The 21,417-nt window shown below is 34.0% G+C and overlaps 1 protein-coding gene across 2 annotated transcripts; it reads right to left on the bottom strand.

Moving 5' to 3' along the window:
- Positions 1-17,524: 17,524 nt before the first annotated feature.
- LOC131635304 (transcription factor bHLH122-like) lies at positions 17,525-20,326 on the bottom strand. Of its 2 annotated transcripts, none has more exons than XM_058905917.1 (7): positions 20,001-20,326; positions 19,039-19,681; positions 18,585-18,922; positions 18,224-18,397; positions 18,057-18,122; positions 17,916-17,984; positions 17,525-17,802 (listed from the first exon to the last, which is right to left on the bottom strand). In XM_058905917.1, exons 2-7 carry the CDS (start codon positions 19,655-19,657, stop codon positions 17,755-17,757), a joined length of 1,314 nt encoding a protein of 437 aa, XP_058761900.1. In that variant the 5' UTR covers positions 19,658-19,681; positions 20,001-20,326; the 3' UTR covers positions 17,525-17,754. The 2 variants fall into 2 exon arrangements, with proteins under 2 accessions (XP_058761900.1, XP_058761901.1); XM_058905918.1 differs by having other exon boundaries at positions 18,588-18,922; positions 20,001-20,320.
- Between the last annotated feature and the right edge of the window lie 1,091 nt (positions 20,327-21,417).

Here is a 21,417-nt window from a genome sequence, read left to right as displayed (position 1 = left end):
AGGATAAGATGGTCATCGCAACCAAATACAGGTTCATGGATTGGTTATGCGAGGGGAAGGTATTAGCACCCCAAACATCTGTTAGACTCAACAGGAACCGTTTACTTAACTATGTTTGAATGTGTGCCTAAATGATTGTTTCTTCCTAATGCTTGCTTTTATTTATTATTTATCAAATATTTACAAAAGGGATGAAAATGTTAGTTTTTTTATTAGTGTGCTCGCCAAGATTTCGAAACCTCTACGTATTTTCTGGTGCAATGAGAAAATCAGAGCATCGTAGTTTGGGGTAGAAAATGAGTGCTTGTTGGTGATTTTTAATTTATAAAAATGGTTTGACGCACAAAGGAGGAAAATGACTTGTTTTGAAAAAGATTTTGAGGCAGGGGGAAAAAAAGTTGATTTGAGTGTGTTAAGGTTGATCTTAAGTGTTTTAAATTTGAGTGACCAAATGATACGGCGTACGCCAACCAACCGATTACTCGAGGAAAGTGTGGATGTACATCCACCCCGTCCAATTATTTGCAAAAATATTAAGTTAATTTGGTTGTAAAAACGACTTTGATTATGTGCAAGTATAAATTATATTTATAAGTTATGAATTAATTACAAGCAGTGCAAATATTTTAGTTTAATCAAAAAAATCTAAAGTATGTACAAACTAGATAATTATTTAATTAACTAAAATAAAATACAACTAAAAGATAAAAAGAAAAATAAATGAAATAAAAGCAGGACGTGCATATGATAGAATTGGAGGAGCAGAAGATGAAGAAGGCCTTAAAGAAACCCTAATTTAACTAAATAATAAATAAATAAAATAAAAAAACTAAAAAAAACAAAAATTATATATTGGAGGGGAGGGGCGCCGCCCCCTCATGACACTTTCTCCCACCTTCCTTTTTTAAATTCCTCTTCAATTATCTTATGACGTGTGGGGATAAAAAAAATAAAATAAAAATTAAAACAAAGAAAATCAAAGAGAAAGGGTCAGATCCCTCATCTCTCTCTTTCCCATTATCGTGCCATCACTCTCTCTCCCTTCCCTATTCTTCACTTCAAACAAAATCAAGCAAAATCCATCTTCTTAATCTCTCATTACTTTAATCACCCACTCTATTAGGTAATAGGTTCCTCATTAGGTCAGAAACCTATACTTCGATCTTGAGCATGTCCTCTCTCCTTTATGTTTGTACTTAGGCATTTTTATGGTTTGGTTTGTTTATTTTTCTATTTTATAATGTTTTTGTAATTCAGTTTATTTTTATTGTTATTTGATTTTCACACTTTATTTTCAGCATTAGTAGTCTGCACTAAAATGATCATAACTGGAGCTAAAGGAATCTGATTGACGCATTCTAATAATCCCCAGAAAGCTAAGAGAAAGAGATACAACTTTTATGTTGGAGTCAAAAGCAGATTCAGAGAGCATAGTTCCCAGAGTTCCATTTAAGTTGCATCATTAGTTATATTTTCATTTTGGGTCATTTGTTATGGTCCTGAGTTATGTATTTGACCCAGTTGGGTTATAAACCGAATGGGTTGTTTCACTATCACCTAGGTCTAGCCGTGTACTGTTCAGTCACGTTTTTCACTATTCACAAATTTTTTAGAAGCTTTTGTACGAATTCTCATGGAGAACTAACAAATTCATACGATTTACTGTATTCATATTCTGATACCTTGAGGTTATTATAATTCTAATTCAGTTCTATTCCTTTCAATATTAATCTATGTCTCTTGTTTGCTTAATTTGATTTGCATAGATTATATTGATTTAATTTGATTGGTTGTATGATCCTAACTGTAGTCATGTTATCATTTTCTTAATTCGTTATCGTGTCCGTTTAATTCATGTTTGCTTAATTCGGATAATAGGAACATACAACTTATACTATCAATTACGCTTGTCAGTGGATATTATAATCGAATAGGAATAGATAATCCTCTTAGGAAGTTGGAATTACAATAGTCAATGATACGCAAAAACCAAATCAGTAAATTGACTTTTAAACTTATTTTATAATCACTTAATTTTATCGCTTATTTTGCCTAAAGTCCTAAATCAAAACTTGAACCCCCCCAATCGAAACTTAATTTGGTTGATAATATTACAAGAATCATTGTGAGAAAGATATTCGAGTTGTCATTACCGCTAAACTACCGTTTTACAAAATACTCGTTTTGACCCGCGCGCGACAACGGATCAAGGAGTATGGTATACTCGATGCTAGATAGGATCTAGTGATTTAGGAGTTGCTATGCATGGAGAGACGGTCTCAACGAGGATCAGTTTTGGCGTGACTCTTTGATTTGTGACACGTAGCTTCTTTGTATATGAAATAATGTCTTGGAGGATCTTACTATAGATTCTCTTCAGTTTAGTGTAGTCTTTCAGCTAAGAAGTGTGAGCTATTTGTACCAAGTTGTAAACATTATTTAACAAATTGTTTTCCTTTTACATGTCTAAGTTGGATTGCAGTTGTTTAAGGCTTTGAAGCATCTCTTGTCCGGGGATCTATGGTTGCACCATTGGTTATTTTGAGGTTTGGCGTTGAAGTAGTTGTTGAGAAGTTTGAAAGGTCAAAGAAACTTGGAACATGCCCTGACCGATCATTGGAGAAATTGGATTTTGAGGAGTAAGAGCTTAAGGAGAAGTCACCAAGACTAAATTGCCTTCGACCGTCGGAGGAAGTGGAAACTCCCACACAGGATCGAGAGGATTGACTGTCACAACATCCGCGATGACGAAATTGTGGAGGGAAGCTAATCGAGTAGATTTTGACGTTGCCACGACTTTCACGAGATCGATCAATTATTTGAATAGGAAAAATATTAGTTATTGCCAAATTGCGATAAAGAGATAATGGTTTCTCGTGGAGATTTGAGGAAATTTGTTGTTGGTTCCCACAGACAACATCATTGTTCAGTGGTGGAAATAGGATTAACAAATGAGATCTCCCGATACGGTGATGAGTGCTTCCGTTATGGAGGAGCGTAGTAGATATGCAAGGTTAACACTCTAACACCCTAGTCAGTTAAGTATTTGAAAATTAGTTTCAAGTGAGAGTAAAAAATGTACTTGAAACTGACGCATGTGAAACTTATATAGGGTCAGCGATTAAAACCGCTCCTGATCAAACAAGTGCATTGTACAAATCATCATTTGATTAGATTAAACGGAAAAAGATAGATCAGAGGCTAGTATCACAAATTGTTTGCACGCTTTTTGAAAATTTGATGATGGAACCTTTGTTTATGGGCCTTGCGAATGTCTCTCAACATAAAACAACCTCTAAATTAAATTATTTTAACAGCCAATGTATTCTCGAAAACTAGTTATACCTATAGATGCATAGCCACGACCACACTACAAATATAGAGCATCCAACTTCGTTAACAACTATACCCATCTTACCAACTATTTTAAGTGTGGCTTGTTGGGTCATGGGTGTACCTTTCTAACAATATTCAGCACATCTTACTTAACGTTTAGGGAACCTTTGATAAAAATATGACATCATTCATGACATGGTCCTCACTTACATGGATTAGGTCCCACATTTGGCCCATTAGAGACAGTGACTTATCCATTACCTCCAGCTGTGCCATATCCATAAGCTCTTTTTCTTTCCAAACGGCGAAAACCCATTTACCCTTTAAGTACACGTAATACCCAACCACGTTATTTTCTTCAAAATGTCAATTATTGTGACAACAATGAAGGAAAAGAAAACCAGGGGAGATGTAAGACTAATAAATGTTTAAAAACAAGACACAAAACTCTTGTTCCATTTAATCTTACAAATGTTTTAACTTTAACTTTTTTTTTTTTTGTTGCTTTTTTATATGAACTAAACAATCTATTCCTTTGTGCTAAGAATCATTAGCTTTGAAAAAGGGATTTTTTGAACTATACCTTAAGAATTAAGTATGAATCTATGCCAATAGGTAATTTTATGTTCATAGATGAACATAAAGTGAAAGGATGAATGTATTCATTTGAGAGAATCTCTTAGTAATACAATCTTTGATGAGGTGCTTACGTAGCTTTAACAATGCAGTTAATTACTCTAAAACCTTTTAATTTATTATGGATTTTTTTTTTCCGGTGGTCTAATAAGAATTTTATAGTTAAAGAGGCTTGACTTAGTGTAGTATTAGGATATATGATCTTCTGGAAAGTTTTTCGGAAAGCATGTGAGTGAGGACAAAACACGCTGAAAAGACCCGTGTTGTTTTCTGAAGTCGGTCGGTAATCCTGAAAAAGGTATGGGGCGTTACCAGGGACGGATCTAGACGTTACATATTGGTGTGGCTAAAAATAAAAGAAAGCATAAACCAAATTTAGAACAATAGAAGTTGTAGCATATCGCCTAGGTTTCTTCCATTGAACATCTGGTAGTCTGGATCATCTAGTTTCGATATGACATGCATTAGTTTGGATCATTTGAAAAATGCAGAATAAAGAAATTTTTTGTTAGAAAACAAAGACGGTTAATCACTAGATGAATATGATTATAGTATAACTTCGAAGTAGGTTCATTCTCATGCTTCAAATAGCGACTTTTTTAAAAAAAAACTTATAAAAATAACACTAATCACTTTTGTAAGACTTAATTCACTTTTAAATATTTTATTAAAAAATAATATTTAAAATTTGGGTTAAATATGTTTTTGGTTCCTACAAATATCTCAATTTTGGATTTTAGTCCCTATAAAAAATATATTGATTTTTAGTCCCTATAAAATTACTTTTGCACTCACTTTTGGTCCCTCTACAGGGATTAAAACTAAGTGCAAAAGTAATTTTATAGAGACTAAAAGTCAATATTTTTTTTATAGGGACTAAAAGCCATTTTGGATAATTTTATAGGGACTAAAAACATATTTAACCCTTAAAATTTTAAAATTTTATTTAATAAAATAACAATAGCATGCATAATATTTGTTTAATAAATAAAATATTTCCTCCGGAAACTAAAAGCGACACTTATTTTATGACAATTTATTTTAACAAATGCGACATTTATTTTAGAAAGATGGAGTATTATTTAAGCATTTATAATTACGTGATCCATTATCACACATCACATTATTAATAAAATATAAATAATCATAGGCACTACTTGTTATTATATAAAATATTTTTTTTTGAAAAGTTAAAATTCATAGTATTTAATATTTCTTCCAAAAATTCATAGCATTTAACATAATAATTTACAAAAACAAAAACAAAAATAGATAATGTCATAAAATAAAATTAAGCTAGGCAACTAAAAAGAAACTAGTGTATCTACTTGAAGAAACTTTTCCTATTTTTGGCTGAATCTGTTAGCCACACTAGTGTTGATTGTTGTCATAACAATGCCATTCTTCTTAACACAACAATGAATATAGTAATAATTCACATGATCTAAGAACCATATATGTATATAATAAAAAAAAACAAAAAAAAACTGGTGTGGCTATAGCCACACTCAGCCTTAACATAGGTCCGCCTATGGGCGTTACATTTATTTTCTTTGTCCAAAAGTGATAGGGAAGATTCTTAGCATGTATCATAATTTTAGCCATCTCTTGAAAAGTACGATTTTTATGCTCAACAACCCCATTTTTATGGTGTAATAAGGATTAAAAACTCATGAGCCAAAACTTCTGATGCACATAATTCTGAGAAGCTTGAGCTCTCAAATTCTCTCCCATGATTATTGCGACTATGGATAATCTTACCAATTTCTTCTCCATTCTCACATTGCCAATGCTGCCACAAACTTTCAAAGATGGTGAAGGTATCTGACTTTTCACGTAAGAACTCAACCCAAGTGTACCTTGAGAAATCATCAACGTACACAAAGACATATCTCCTACCTCATAGACTTTCAACCTGCATGGGCCCCATGAGCTCTATGTGGAGTAGTTCAAGAACTCTAGAGGTGGTAAGATATTGAAACTTCTTGTTTGACATCTTGGTTTGCTTTCCTATCTAAGATTCTCCACAAATCTTGTTTTCTTCAATTTTGAGATTAGGAAGACCAATAATGGTCTTTTTAGAGACAATCTTTCTCATACTTCTGAGATTTAAATGATCAAATTTTCTATGGCATAAATTAGTTTTATCAATCTTGAAGATCATACATGGTTGAGATTGATTATTCTCTTGTGAATACAATATATAACAATTATCAATTGATCTAGATCCTTTAGTTAGTTGAACTTGATGTTTGTCAATGTGTTCGCCGTGAAATTTAGCAAACAAGCGCTAATCCTCCCAAAGGGGTTACTTGTAGGATCGACTAGGTGTTCCTAGGACATATGTGCACAAAGTTTTTTGATATTTTTGTATGGTTTTCTGTGTAAAGGACGTAGATTTTGATGTGGTCAAAATCCTTAGGACAAAGTAAAAAGGTGAAAAAAGAATGTAAATTCAAAGAGAGTAAAGAATTCGACAGAAAGTAAAAGTACGAGAAAATAATTTAGTGTAAAAGACTTTGCATAAATTAATTGTGGTGTTTGAACACATACATTGCACTCAGTTGAACTCTTTCATCACTTTCGCTCAAATACTGAGTATGATGAGTTTTTGTAGTAATTGCAACAGACGGAACCTAACGCCAGAACTTCTTATTTATAATGAAAACTACATAACTATAACGAACGTCATTTTTTCTAGACGCTGACACGTCTACGCTTGCATGCTTTTCGCCCTTAACTTACTTCCACGTGTCCTTTAAGTCCAGGTAAGGCCGAAAAACAGTTTACTCAGCTTTTTTGCGTATTTTAATTTCCTTAATCAAAATATCTTCCAAGTCAATTAAAAAAACCACTAAGTCCCCAAGACTACTACGTGTATGGGAACTTTGACATGTCTCCTTGGATAAATTTGTCGAACTATCCATTTGACATCTCGTCGAAATAATATCAACAAGTTTAGATGAATTCCTTTAATTGTTTTAAACCTCTCATGACTTATTAAACATAAGAGATACGTCTAAAAATCCAGGTAGCAAATTGTTTCCCAAAAATGTCTTCTTCGATCAGAGAAGAAGGGGACATTTTGTGAATATTTTCGACGCGACAATATTATACTGACGTCGCAGCTAGTATAGCCACTTTTCCCAAAAGGAACATCGAGACGTGCATGATTCAGAAAAGCAATCACGATCTTTTATTTCCAAGGAGAACGTGAACCAAAAAAACGTCAACCGTTCGATCATGCTATAAGTAGATTACGCGTGTTCCATGCTTCTAATCCAAATGTCAATTTTGAACACCAAAGTTGTTCGCCGTGAAATTTGGCAAACAAGCGCTAATCCTCCCAAAATGGTTACTTGCAGGATCGACTAGGTGATCCTAGGACATATGTGCAAAACGTTTTTTGATATTTTTGTATGGTTTTCCGTGTAAAGGACGTAGATTTTGATGTGGTCAAAATCCTTAGGACAAAGTAAAAGTACAAGAAAATAAAGAATTCGACAGAAAGTAAAAGTACAAGAAAATAATTTAGTGTAAAAGACTTTGCATAAATAAATTGTGGTGTTTGAACACATACATTGCACTCAGTTGAACTCTTTCATCACTTTCACTTGGATACTTTGAGTATGATGAGTTTTTGTAGTAATTGCAACAGACGGAACCTAACGCTAGAACTTCTTATTTATAATGAAAACTACATAACTATAACGAACGTCATTTTTTCAAGACGCTGACACGTCTACGCTTGCATGCTTTTCGCCCTTAACTTACTTCCATGTGTCCTTTAAGTCCAGGTAAGGCCGAAAAACAGTTTACTCAGCTTTTTTGCGTATTTTAATTTCCTTAATCAAAATATCTTCCAAGTCAATTAAAAAAACCACTAAGTCCCCAAGACTACTACGTGTATGGGAACTTTGACATGTCTCCTTGGATAAATTTGTCGAACTATCCATTTGACATCTCGTCGAAATAATATCAACAAGTTTAGATGAATTCCTTTAATTGTTTTAAACTTCTCATGACTTATTGAACATAAGAGATACGTCTAAAAATCCAGGTAGCAAATTGTTTCCCAAAAATGTCTTCTTCGATCAGAGAAGAAGGGGACATTTTGTGAATATTTTCGACGCGACAATATTATACTGACGTCGCAGCTAGTATAGCCACTTTTCCCAAAAGGAACATCGAGACGTGCATGATTCAGAAAAGCAATCACGATCTTTTATTTCCAAGGAGAACGTGAACCAAAAAAACGTCAACCGTTCGATCATGCTATAAGTAGATTACGCGTGTTCCATGCTTCTAATCCAAATGTCAATTTTGAACACCAAAGTTGTTCGCCGTGAAATTTGGCAAACAAGCGCTAATCCTCCAAAAATGGTTACTTGCAGGATCGACTAGGTGATCCTAGGACATATGTGCAAAACGTTTTTTGATAATTTTGTATGGTTTTCCGTGTAAAGGACGTAGATTTTGATGTGGTCAAAATCCTTAGGACAAAGTAAAAAGGTGAAAAGAGAATGTAAATTCAAAGAGAGTAAAGAATTCGACAGAAAGTAAAAGTACAAGAAAATAATTTAGTGTAAAAGACTTTGCATAAATAAATTGTGGTGTTTGAACACATACATTGAACTCAGTTGAACTCTTTCATCACTTTCACTTGGATACTTTGAGTATGATGAGTTTTTGTAGTAATTGCAACATACGAAACCTAACGCTAGAACTTCTTATTTATAATGGACACTACATAACTATAACGAACGTCACTTTTTCACGTCTTCGCTTGCATGCTTTTCGCCCTTAACTTACTTCCATGTGTCCTTTAAGTACAGGTAAGGCCGAAAAACAGTTTACTCAGCTTTTTTGCGTATTTTAATTTCCTTAATCAAAATATCTTCCAAGTCAATTAAAAAAACCACTAAGTCCCCAAGACTACTACGTGTATGGGAACTTTGACATGTCTCCTTGGATAAATTTGTCGAACTATCCATTTGACATCTCGTTGAAATAATATTAACAAGTTTAGATGAATTCCTTTAATTGTTTTAAACTTCTCATGACTTATTGAACATAAGAGATACGTCTAAAAATCCAGGTAGCAAATTATTTCCCAAAAATGTCTTCTTCGATCAGAGAAGAAGGGGACATTTTTTGAATATTTTCGACGCGACAATATTATACTGACGTCGCAGCTAGTATAGCCACTTTTCCCAAACGGAACATCGAGACGTGCAAGATTCAGAAAAGCAATCACGGTCTTTTATTTCCAAGGAGAACGTGAGCCACAAAAGCGTCAACCGTTCGATCATGTTATAAGTAGATTACGCGTGTTCCATGCTTCTAATCCAAATGTCAATTTTGAACACCAAACTTGTTCGCCGTGAAATTTGGCAAACAAGCGCTAGTCCTCCCAAAATGGTTACTTGCAGGATCGACTAGGTGATCCTAGGACATATGTACAAAACATTTTTTGATATTTTTGTATGGTTTTCTCTGTAAAGGAAGTAGATATCGGTGTGGTCGAAATCCTCAGGACAATAAAAAGGTGAAAGAAGAATGTAAATGCAAAGAGAGTAAAGACATCGACAGAAAGTAAAAGTAAAGGAAAATAACTTAGTGTAAAAGACACTGCATTAATAAATTGTGGTGTTTGAACACATACGCTGCACTCAGTTGAACTCTTTTCTCACTTTCACTTGGATACTTTAAGTATAATGAGTTTCTGTAGTAATTGCACCACACGAAACCTAACGCTATAATTTCTCATTTATAAATAAAACTACATAATTGTCGCAAACATCTATTTTTTTAGACGCTGACATGTCTTCGCTTGCATGCTTTTCGCCCTTAACTCTCTTCCACGCGCCATTTAAGTTCAGATAAGGCCATAAACCATTTACTCATCCTTGTTACGTATTTTAATTTCCTTAATCGATATATCTTTCAAGTCAATAAAAAAACCACTAAGTCCCCAAGACTATTGCTCGTATGGGAACTTCGACATGTCTCCTTGGACAAATATGTCGAACCATCCACTTTACATGTCGTCAAAATAATATCAACAAGTTTATATGAATTCCTTTAATTGTTTTAAACTTCTCTTGACTTATTGAACATTAGAGATACGTCGAAAAATCCAGCTAACACAACGATAGTGCATTCAACACTATTAACATGATCTTAAAGTTAATTAATGTTGATGAGATTGATAGTGAAACCTTCAACAAGAAGCACATCATTAATACTTGGGAGATATAGGCAGTCTAACTTCCCTTTGCATACGATTTTGCCTTTGGTGTCATCGCCGAAGGGGACATAACTATTAGAGTATGATTTTATGTCCTTCAGGTTGTTATTTTCTCATGTAATGTGTCAAGAAAAAACACTACTAAAGTATCAATCTCCTCGAGAAGAAACTCTTAAGTAGGTATAGGCTATATGGCTTAGAGTTTCCTCCTTGGCTTTCCACAGTTGTTGAGGGTGCACATATTTTGTTGCATTTCAGGTAAGATGAGACTGATATTGGTAGAAAGGTATGTGGAACCATGTTTTGTAGATTTAGAAATCAAAGAAGCTATGGACAACATGTTCTTGAAAATGAATATGCTTTTGATAATGCCAGCTAGATTTTGATGATGACAACTAAAGTGCAAACATAACAAGCGGTTAAAGATTCAAGCAGACTAAGCTAGGGTTAAATGATAACTACAAAGATCCTTTGAGTTGGCACTCAATAAGAAGAAATCTCAAGCCTCATATTCAAGAAGAATTCAAGTAAGTTTCTGTATGACTGGATTATCTGACAAGTCTTGAAGCTTCAAAGTGTGAAAGAAAGGAAGCTCGCTAAGTCACGCCTGGGTGAATCATATATTGTAAAAGCATAAAGGTTTTTCATAAAGTTATGCGGCTAAAATCACACACAAAATTAAACATGTTTTTATCAAGAAAATACTCCTAAAAATGTTTTAGAAATGTGCCCGTTGAATCACGAACTGTCTGGATGTTTTAGACGAAACATGTAATGTTCAATTGATTAACACCGATACCTAATCGATTGGGTTAGTGCAAAAGCGGTCCTTATACATTTGCGACATTGTTTTAATGAATGAAAACGACTATATATCATTTCCTTCTTTTTAAAACAGACTAGACGTTTATTTTGAGGTCTGCCAATCAGTTGGAGCATGATGCCAATATATTGACATATTAAATTTGGCCCAAGAATTTTTTCTTTCTTTTTTGTGTCAACCTCTAGCCTGTAAATAGAGGTCATTCCCTTCACATTTTCATATCCAGGATCAAGAGCACTCTATCTCACACTTCACACTCTCTCTAAAATATTTTTCTTTACTTTCTCTCACTTGAGTTTGGTCAAAGCAATTCGAGAAAGTTCTTTTTCTTAGTGAGATATTTTTTGTAATTTTAAAAAGGGCATTTTGTAAATTCACCAAAAAGTATTTTATATTGACTGATTATTTTATCCATAAGGGATTGTGTATTTGGGTTAAAAGTGGGATTTAGATTTTAAGTTGTCGTTTAGGTCCGTAAGCTAAGCTTGGTCAAAAGCTTACTTTGTATCGAGATCAACCCGATTCAACATATCAACTTGGCTTATGGTTATTCTGGTAAAAACCTCTATTTGGTTTGTAAGCCCATTCGGGTCAAAAGTTTTCTTTTGTACGAGATCATCTTGATTCAAAATCTTGGTGGTTCATGGTCGTCCTGGTCTAAACTTTAGTTTGGTCTGTGACTTCAGCCCGATTCAAAATCTCATCTTGGTTTGTGTCATACCCCAATTTTTGACCTAAGATACCACCTCATATCATTTGCATATGCATCATTTGCATCTCTAACAAATTGCATAGCCTGTGTTTGTTACTTGTGACTCAGCAGGATTTAAACAAGAAATCACTCATCAGTACAAGCAACAATCAATTAGGGTTTTGTTTCCCCTTCATCTCAAATGAATCATCTTCATCAACAATCAACATTTGGTCCCCAAAGATTTATTTCAACAAGCTCAAAGGCACTGAATCAACCAAATTAGGGTTTTGACTGAAGATAGCACACCCCTGACTTTTGCTCAGGATTTGACCTAATGACTTGGGAAATGACCTCAAGACCCCAAGTGCATCATTTTGACTTAATCCATTGGCTCAGAACATCTCCTACACAAAGATTGATCAACAGTGAAATTTCAAATCATCAGATTAGGGTTTTTGAACTATCAGGGACTGAAATCAGGGATCACATTTGGGAAACCCTAAAAATCACCAGGAAGTCAATCAAAGGCCTCAATCATCTTTAAATAATCCCTATGACAATATACAATGGAAATTGTATCTCAATTCAAGACCTACAGTCATCAATTTCGTCTGGTCGACAATTAGGGTTTTTGACCTACTTCATCTGAACAACTGACTTTTTAATCAGGACATGATGTCACAACTCAAACTATGATTCAATATCCTCCAATACCTCAATATGATCCATTCATACCACTCATTTGATGAGGATAGCTTGATTCATTTGAAATCTCCAGAAACGCGATTCGTCTGAAAAAGTCAACTGTACAAGATCACCATTGACTTTTGGGGAATTTTGGTCAACCATGACTTTTGAAGTTTCAAATCATCAATATATGATATATGAAGTCATTTGATCAAGAAAAATCAAGAAAATCAATCAAGAATCAAAAAGTCAAAAGTTTGACTTTCATACTTAGAAAATTTCCTAAGTGTTTTTCAATGGTTTTTTCCAAACTTTGGAAGGGAATAACTCAAAATTTCACCTACAAACTGAAAAAAACTTCCAACATGAAAGTTGTAGATTTTGATCCAATGAACAACTTTGTCACATATAATTTTTTTCCATAAGATCAACCATTTAAGAGATATGGAGCTTCAAAGTTGGTATCTTTTGAAAATTTCACTTAAAATCTCATTTTCTTCAAAGTTCATGGATCTTTTTCACCCATTTCCTTAAGGGTCTTGAAGAAACTTTCAACTAGGGTTTTGAAGTACATAACATGAGCTTTCCAAAATGTCCAAGAGCATGAAAAAATATGGAGTGTAGCCATGGTTTTGAATTTTGTCATTAGAGGTCATTATGCATGAAATTTCAAGCCATTTTCACTAAGTTTCAATACTACATGATCTATAATCCAAGTGATGACACACCAATGCAATAATTGGAAGATATTTTTCTGGTTTGAGATCAGAATGGAAGAGGATAAGAAGCTTGAGATTTAACCATGGTTTAGTCACTTTTAACCATTTGCATTTAATGTGAAAGATTCCATTTTATCTCTTAAGCCAAATCATCACTTCTTGATCAACTTGCAAAGGTCTGAGTTCAGAACTTTTGGCCTATAAATAGAGGTTCAAATCACTTCCAAAATCACACCAAAACCTCACAAATTATAGGTTTTCTCTTTCTTTCTTGAATTGCAAGTTTCTTAAGTTTCAAAGAGGTAGAAATCTCAACCTCCAAACCTTTGAAGTTCTGAGCAAAGTGATGCTTCCCACAACTCATAAACATCATATGTGATGTGTCTGATCCATCCATACACCCCAAAAACACCAAAAACTCAGAATCACTACCTCACTTCTCAAATATGCATAACATAAACCTTATCATGCCAATTTTCATTCAAGCTCAATTCTGTCCAATCTAACCATCCAAACACATCCCATATACCATATATGAACTATCCCAACCATCATTCATGATCTGAAACACCTCCATCATCAGATTCGATCCTCACTCCAAGCAACTGCAGATCGGGTCCCATGGCTATGCTCAGATGAATTCAGTTCACTCCAAGCATCCAGACATGTTCCATAATCATCATTGAAGCTATCCAGATCATTGCAAAGCATCTGTAACACCTCTATTGAAGAATTCAATCTCCAGTTTTGCCGTTTTTGAAGGTAAGCCTCATGAACTTCAAACTCATACATACATGCATCATAAATGAAAAATTGATTTACCATCTTGTTTCTGCACACATGAGGATCATTAACCCTCAATCAATTGCATCATAACTTGCACATACACGATTTCAGAATGAATCATAGAATTAGGGTTCTTCGTGTTCATCAGAGAATCAATGGCCCTAGAGTGAAAATAAATGAAATTAAATGGTACCATCATGTTCCTTGTGAAAAAACGAGTAAGATAGACCCTTCACTTGATCAATTTGGTTCAGTTTCAGAGATTTTCAAATTCAAATGGGGATGGTGTTCTTGGCGCCATTTTTTGCGAAGGAAATTCAAAAATTAAGTTTAAAATATAATCAAATCTTTGCCTTTGTTAATCAGACCACACGCGTGGTCCAGTTGGTTATGTTTTTGAGTGGTGAGCATGAGGTCGTGGGTTCAACACCCTTAGGGACCAAAACCTTTTTTTAAAACACTTTTTTCTTATTTTTCTTCACAACTTCATCAATTATTTTAACCTATCAAATTAACTCATTTTTTATTCATTTTTTACACACTTCTTATTTTATATATGTGTTTTATGAATATAAAAAAAAAATCACAAAAAATATTTATTTAATACATTTTTAATTAAGTTTAAAATGACATATTTTTAAGTGTTTTTAAATACTTTAAATATTGTTTTTCATTTGATTTTTCAAACTTAATCATTTGTAAATATTTTGTGATCAAACCCTAATCATTTAGGTGTAAATTAAGTATAATCTTTGTGTTTATCTTAGTTAATTTGATCTCTTTCAAAATTTCAAACCGTTTTAAAACAAGCGATCACAGTTCTTCAAAACGATAAACCTTTTCTTTTTTGGTTTTCTTTTCAAAAGAAACTATTGATTAAATCTTTTTTTTTGGATTGATCAATTGATTTTGAACCATGGGCCTCCATGTAGGTATAAGTCCCGAGCCCTTTTGTATATACCCTTTCCCTTTTCTTTGTACAGTTTTTCTTTAAACAGAAAACTTTTTCAAAACAAAACTTTTCAAACTGTTTTCAAAACGACAAAAACAATCAACCATGTTTTATAAAATAAAACATGGGCCTCCACATAGGTTTAAGTCCCATTCCCTTACATGAAATTAGGTATTTCATTGTACATACACCTTTTTGTACATACCTCGATCAATTTGATTTTTAACCTCGAATAACAAATCAAAAAATGAAGGTTTTCTTCAAATCTTCCCAAAAATCACCATGGGCCTCCATGTAGGTATAAGTCCCAAGCCCCCTTGTAGATACTTGTTTACATAACTTCTGAATAAACTCAATGGGCCTCTCCCCGAGTATAAGTCCCGAGCCCCCGTGTTTACAAACGGATCATGCTTACAGGTATATTTCCTTCATAAACTCCATTATATACACACACTTTGTCATATATAAGTAATTGTTCATACTTGTTCATGTTTGTCCATGTTTGTTCATACTTGTTCATGTGTTTGTTCATGTTATATATGCCTGTTCAACTTAGTACAACACTAGGTTCCCCATAGCCTCCTATTGGGCTTCGTGCAAAGAATCTCCCCTAGTTTAGGTTAGGACATAGAGTATGGTTTCCCGGTGAAATCGCTCTAAGAGCTCAAACCAACTATACCACGCCTCCCCTTGGGCTTTGTACAAACGAGTGACCCTCCCATAGCCTCCTCTTGGGCTTACAATGCAAGGACCCTCGATTGTCCCTCCCATAGCCTCCTCTTGGGCTTACAATGCAAGGACCCTCGGATAGCCTCCTCTTGGGCTTTGTACAAGGACCCACGGGCTTCTTATAAGCATCCCCAATATCCAAATCAAATACCCTAGGAGATTAGACATTTATCATCTCTTGATAGGAGTATCTCTTCTATATCATCACAAACAATCAATCAATCAATCAATCAACTTAACTTTTTTGCCACAAGGCTGGCTGATCAATCAAACCTTTTTGCCACCATACTGGCTGATTAATCAAAGTTTTTGTCACAAGAGTGACTTCATTGAAACTTTTGCCACAAGGCTGGCTGATTAATCAAAACTTTTTGTCACAAGGCTGACTTCATTGAAAGTTTTTGCCACAAGGCTGGCTAAAAAGCATCTTTATCATTCTAAGCACCATAAGTGGCATGGCCCAGGGCTTATAATGAAAAGATTTTCAAACAAAAATCAAACAGATGTATGTGATGATATAGATTAGATACATCGAACATTGAGATGACATTTGTCTCTTTTCCTTTGCTTCCACTAGCATAAGTGGGAACTACGATTGCTCTGAATTTCTCAACATCCCTTTGAGAATACGTAGGCACAAGGTCATATCCTTGGCGAGCAAAACTTCTCTCTCAAACCATTCAAACCTTAGCACCCGTAGACCCCGAGCTACAGATGCTCTGATTCCCTCTAAGGGATATGTATGCAGAGGATCGCGATGATCTTTGCGAGCATAATCAAACAAACACCTTAGGTCCCACCTATTTCACAAGAACCTCTCAATAACATGGAATGAAAAACATAGAAAAGAAACCTATAGAGTACTATAGATACGTTGGGTGCTAATACCTTCCCTTCGTATAACCAACCCTCTTACCCAAAGATCTCTCCCCCACTTTTAAGGTTATTGCAGCTTTTTTCCTTTTCCTACTTTGGAAACAATAAAAAGTTTGGTCGAAACAAAAGAAAAAATCATTTTTTTGAGCACTCGAGCCCAAAGAAGGCATCAGGTGTCTCATCCCGAAAAAAAGGATACGATTTTTCCCCGCGACAGTTTGAGATAAGCATGTGTAAAATCTCGATTTAACTTGGAAATTAACCGCTTTAAGTTGTTTGAAAAGAAGATTAACCGCTTCAATATGTTGTTTAGAAGGAAGACTTACTACTTCTATCCAAAATTCATTGTTTGTTTTGAAGTTAGCCAGAAACTTCATTGTTCCTTGTATAAGGGGTTCGAGAGTTCAACCTACTAAAAGATCGTAATAATTATTGGATACTCTCAAGATCGAATATGAAGTTTGGATACCTTGAAGTTTGGAATTTAAGTATGTATAATGTGTGGACAACTATACTATCATATACTCTTAACAAACTCTAACAAGCTTAACTACCAAAAAATTTTACAAGTTAGTTAGTCAACTAAAACTAACTTAACTACCAACTAACAAAGTAGTTATCACTAATTTATATATGATTGTGAATATGATAAGTATAAGTATTAGTGTGTACTAGCCCCTTATAATAAGATTAAGATCATGAAGGAAAAAGGAAGGCAAAATAAATAAAAAATGTAAATCACATTACATATATAATAACACTAATATAATGTATAACAAAAATATTGTCGGTTTTGGTCCCCATGTTTCCATGTATTTACTTTTAATGTTAAATCTAGCCCACACATGCCATCAATTTATTGTTCCTTCATAACCAACACTCAATAAAAGATGCAAAATCCCCCATTCACCTAAAATGGAGGGCCCTAGAAGATTAAAACCAACATAATAAACTTGCCTCACCAAATTTCGTACACAATGCTTTGTAAATGTGATGACATCACATACATACATCAAATTAGTATATGATCTTATAATAAAAGTCAACTTTTATGATCTCATTCCCCCACCACTCCAAAAGAACCATAGAGAAAGTAACAAACAACGTAGTAGTAATACTAACATAATAAAAACAAAAAATTATTAGAAAATTAAATTAAGCTGCTTTAATTTCTAGACCAAATTATTACAACAAAATCTGTACAAAAGAAAAACTCTAACTCCTTTATCATCATCATCATCATCATCATCCTTGATTTTATTTCCTTTATTGGTGATGTGAGCACGTGCACTTAGCTCTATTTTCTGAAAGAGTCTGCATATTTATAGAAAGAAAAAAAAATGAGTAACTGAATGTGCAATGATGTGTGAATATTTATGGCATATATTGTTTGAAAAAGTTGAGATTGGTCAATTGTTTGAACATACCTCAACTTGCTTTTGTAGGTCTTTAATGTACTCAACAGCTAAGTCCAACATATCTGAAGTGTTTGTTTGCTGCAAATAGAAGAAACAATGTTTGGTTTGTTACATAGGTTGGTAAGTGTGCTATAAAGTCAAAAACATTACCTTATCCATGTTTGGCACCAGATCTTGTAGTTTCCGCATTCGCTCGCTGATTTTAGTTCTTCTAACCTGAAAGTATTTCACATAAAGGCCAGGAAACGGTTTTCGTGTGCGCGGACTAAATGTGTCGCGCAGTTGGAATTATTTATAGTAGAATAATAAATTTATACCCTTTCTGCAATGCTTCTCGGGTGAGTGGCGCAGCCGCGCTTGGCGCGGATTTTGCACGGAACAGAATCGGAGAATTGTAAAAACTTTTCAATGGCTGCTAATTCCGCCGTGGTATTAGGCAAACTCGTCTGATGAGCCAAAGGAGCAGCAGGAGTATGGCCTCCTGTTTCATTCTGATAAACGCAACAAAATTATATCAATATTGTCAATTGCAGATCGCAAAAAATGACAGTTTATTCAAATTCTGCTACGCGTTAGTACTAAAGTATCGCAATAACGAATTGCAGAAAAATAGCACTATAACAACTATTGAACAACTGTGATGTTAAAAACCAAATTCCAATAGTACAATTCTACTACTACCTTAGTTTCAGCCGCATTTAAACCTGCAGAAAACGGTTTTACATCGTCATCGTCTCTGTATCTTTTCAGACCGGTAATATTATCGGATATCATTGCGGTATCCTCCCATGTAGAACCTAAAGGGAAACCCGGGATGAAATCGTCACCCCGGGTTTCAGCAAAACCTTCAGACTCTAGATTATTTTGTGGATTGCTACTATTCCCGATTTCACCTCCTAACACCGATGAGTAGTCTGGAGCACTCTTTAACCGCACCGCTGAAGAAGAAAAATTCGCTTCTTTGCTAGTGCTGTTAGCAGCTCCGATCGTTCCAATCCCTCTCATAACAGCAAAACCTGTCAATCAAGCTAGCTAGCATCAGTATTATGACAACACAATCGTAAAGTAAGAAAATGAAATTTGGCATAAATATCAAAATGATTCGGATTTCTAATTAACTCGAAGATATTACCGGTTTCAATGTTAATGTTTGAAAACAATCCAGCAGGTGAACTACCATGTCTAATAAGATTAGAACAACTTCCTCTACCAGTCTTCATTTGATTCGGCAAAGGCGGTCTTCCCGAACTTTGGTAAAACTTCTGAGGGCCAGAGGAACCATAATTATTCATATTACTTTGTTGTCGTTGAAGCTGTTGAAGATCTAAAGTTTCATTATTCCTTGATGCCATCATAGTTTGAGATTGTTGATCAATCTCTTCCTTAACTATAGGAAGAAGCTCTTGTTGAACAGTTGACACTAGATTCTGAGTCAATGAATCATCTCCAGCAGCTACAGCTACACCTACAGCTACAGAAGCTGTAGCAGAAGCACTTTCAGCATCACCACCACCACCACCGCCACTACCACTACCACTAAGACTATTCATAAACCGAGCGAAAACTCGCTCGGTTTCAGGACTGGAAGGTCGGTTAAAAAGATGCTCATAGAACTCTTTATCAATTATATTCGAAAAATATGAACTTGGTGCAGATTTAAACCGTGTCAACCCTGAATTCATTTGTTGCTGCTGGTGATGATTCTGATGATCTAGAAACATAGTTGGATGCTGCTGAAGATCTGACTCCATTTTTTCTTCTTCTGTAAAAAATCCCTGTAATAAAAATTTGATTTTTATTCAAATATTCAACACAAAAAACCTCTAAGATCTAATAAATTGTCATAAAAAAGAAAACCCACAAAGGAAATTTATTTATTTCACTTGGGTTTTGCATAAATTCTAGAAGAGATGAAAGGGGAGGTGTGAAAAGTAAAAAAAAAAACGACAAAAAAAAAAAACAGTCTCAAAATAAACGGTAAACCTTCATTTGACAAGACAGAAACAAAAACAACATACGAAATATGAAACATGAATACTAAGAACTTAAAAACAACAACAGAAAAACCAAAGAAAAAACAGAAGAAAAAACTACCTGTTTGTCTGTCTCTGAGAACCAACAGAAGTGAAAAAATATCTATGTTGCGTGTAGAGGTGAGAGTGATGGTGATGAAGAAATGAAGAAACCTGAGTAGGAAGGTTCAAGAGAGAAGATAATAGTATAAAATAGCATTGGATTTTGTTGCTGTGGAGGTGCAGCCAATGAGGAGTGAACAGAGTGATAATTTCCAGCTTTCAGATTTGTTATGTGTTTTCAGATGATGTTTTTACTAGAATGCCCTTGTGTGAGTGTAACGTGGCAGAGGAAAAGGTTGTGAAAAGAGAAAGAAAAAACAGAGGTTAAAGCTATATTTAGAAGTAAAGAGGTTTGGTTTTGATAAAATGGGAAGGATACGAGGTGAAATTACTTTATTGCCTTACTGTTTTTACACAAATAATAACTCTGCTGCATTCATCAGATCACACAGAGTTGAGTGGTTTTTGATAATGAATGCACTTATTGGAAAGAGTTCAATTAATTGAGGTTTGAATCTACACAAAAGTGATTCTAGAGACATCTTCCTCTATAGTTTTTTAATTAATTTTAAAAGAATATTATACACATTAAAAAAATATAATAAACTTTATAAAAATATATAAACATTAAAAGAGAATAATAAATAATAATGAGTATGATGAAAAAAATAAACATTAAAAGTTTAAATTGTAAAATGATTTATAATAGATAACTTTTTTGGCCTTAACAATTTCTTATTTTGGACGAAAAGAGTATTGTAGTACAATTAAGTTTTGGATTTAATATGTTTGAGTATGATTAGATTTATCCTATAAATTGATTTTAATTTACAATTTAATATGTTTATGAGAAAATATTAAAAGGAAAATTATCATGGTTTTTTAATTCTCATAATCGATTATGTGTTTTACAAAAACGACAATCTTAATTCTCAAAAAGAGAAAACCCTATAAAAGCTAGTGTCTTAATCGATTAAGAAGCTTTATGTCATGCTTTAATCAATTGGTTAAGGGAATTAATCGATTAGGCATTGTATATAGGCTTCTTAAATGTTTAAGAATACCCATGTTGAACCCTACAAGACTTTGATGGTTCCTCTAAGGGTTTTAAAGTTTTTTTTATCAAATAGATAGGTTAAAAATACTCTTTTGGTGAGTGTGTGATTGCCTTAGTAATTTAAGAAATAATATAATATATTTTACAAGACTCTGATCACTAAGACATGTACCAGTCGAGATTTCATACTTCCTCTCTTTCATAATCTTTGAAATTTCAAAATTTCTTACTTGATTCATCAATGATTTAACACTTCATCTGAGACTTGACTTCTTCATATAGGTGAGAATCAATATGACTTCTTAATAGACACGATCACTACAGAGATTGCTTGAATGGAGATCATCAGGGATTTCATCGAACGCTGCTTGACATCAAG

The sequence above is a fragment of the Vicia villosa genome, unplaced genomic scaffold (assembly GCF_029867415.1).
Source record: "Vicia villosa cultivar HV-30 ecotype Madison, WI unplaced genomic scaffold, Vvil1.0 ctg.001463F_1_1, whole genome shotgun sequence".
Classification (NCBI taxonomy): domain Eukaryota; kingdom Viridiplantae; phylum Streptophyta; class Magnoliopsida; order Fabales; family Fabaceae; genus Vicia; species Vicia villosa.
Note: the sequence above shows the minus strand (reverse complement) of the source record. Positions and strands in the feature narration are given on the sequence as shown.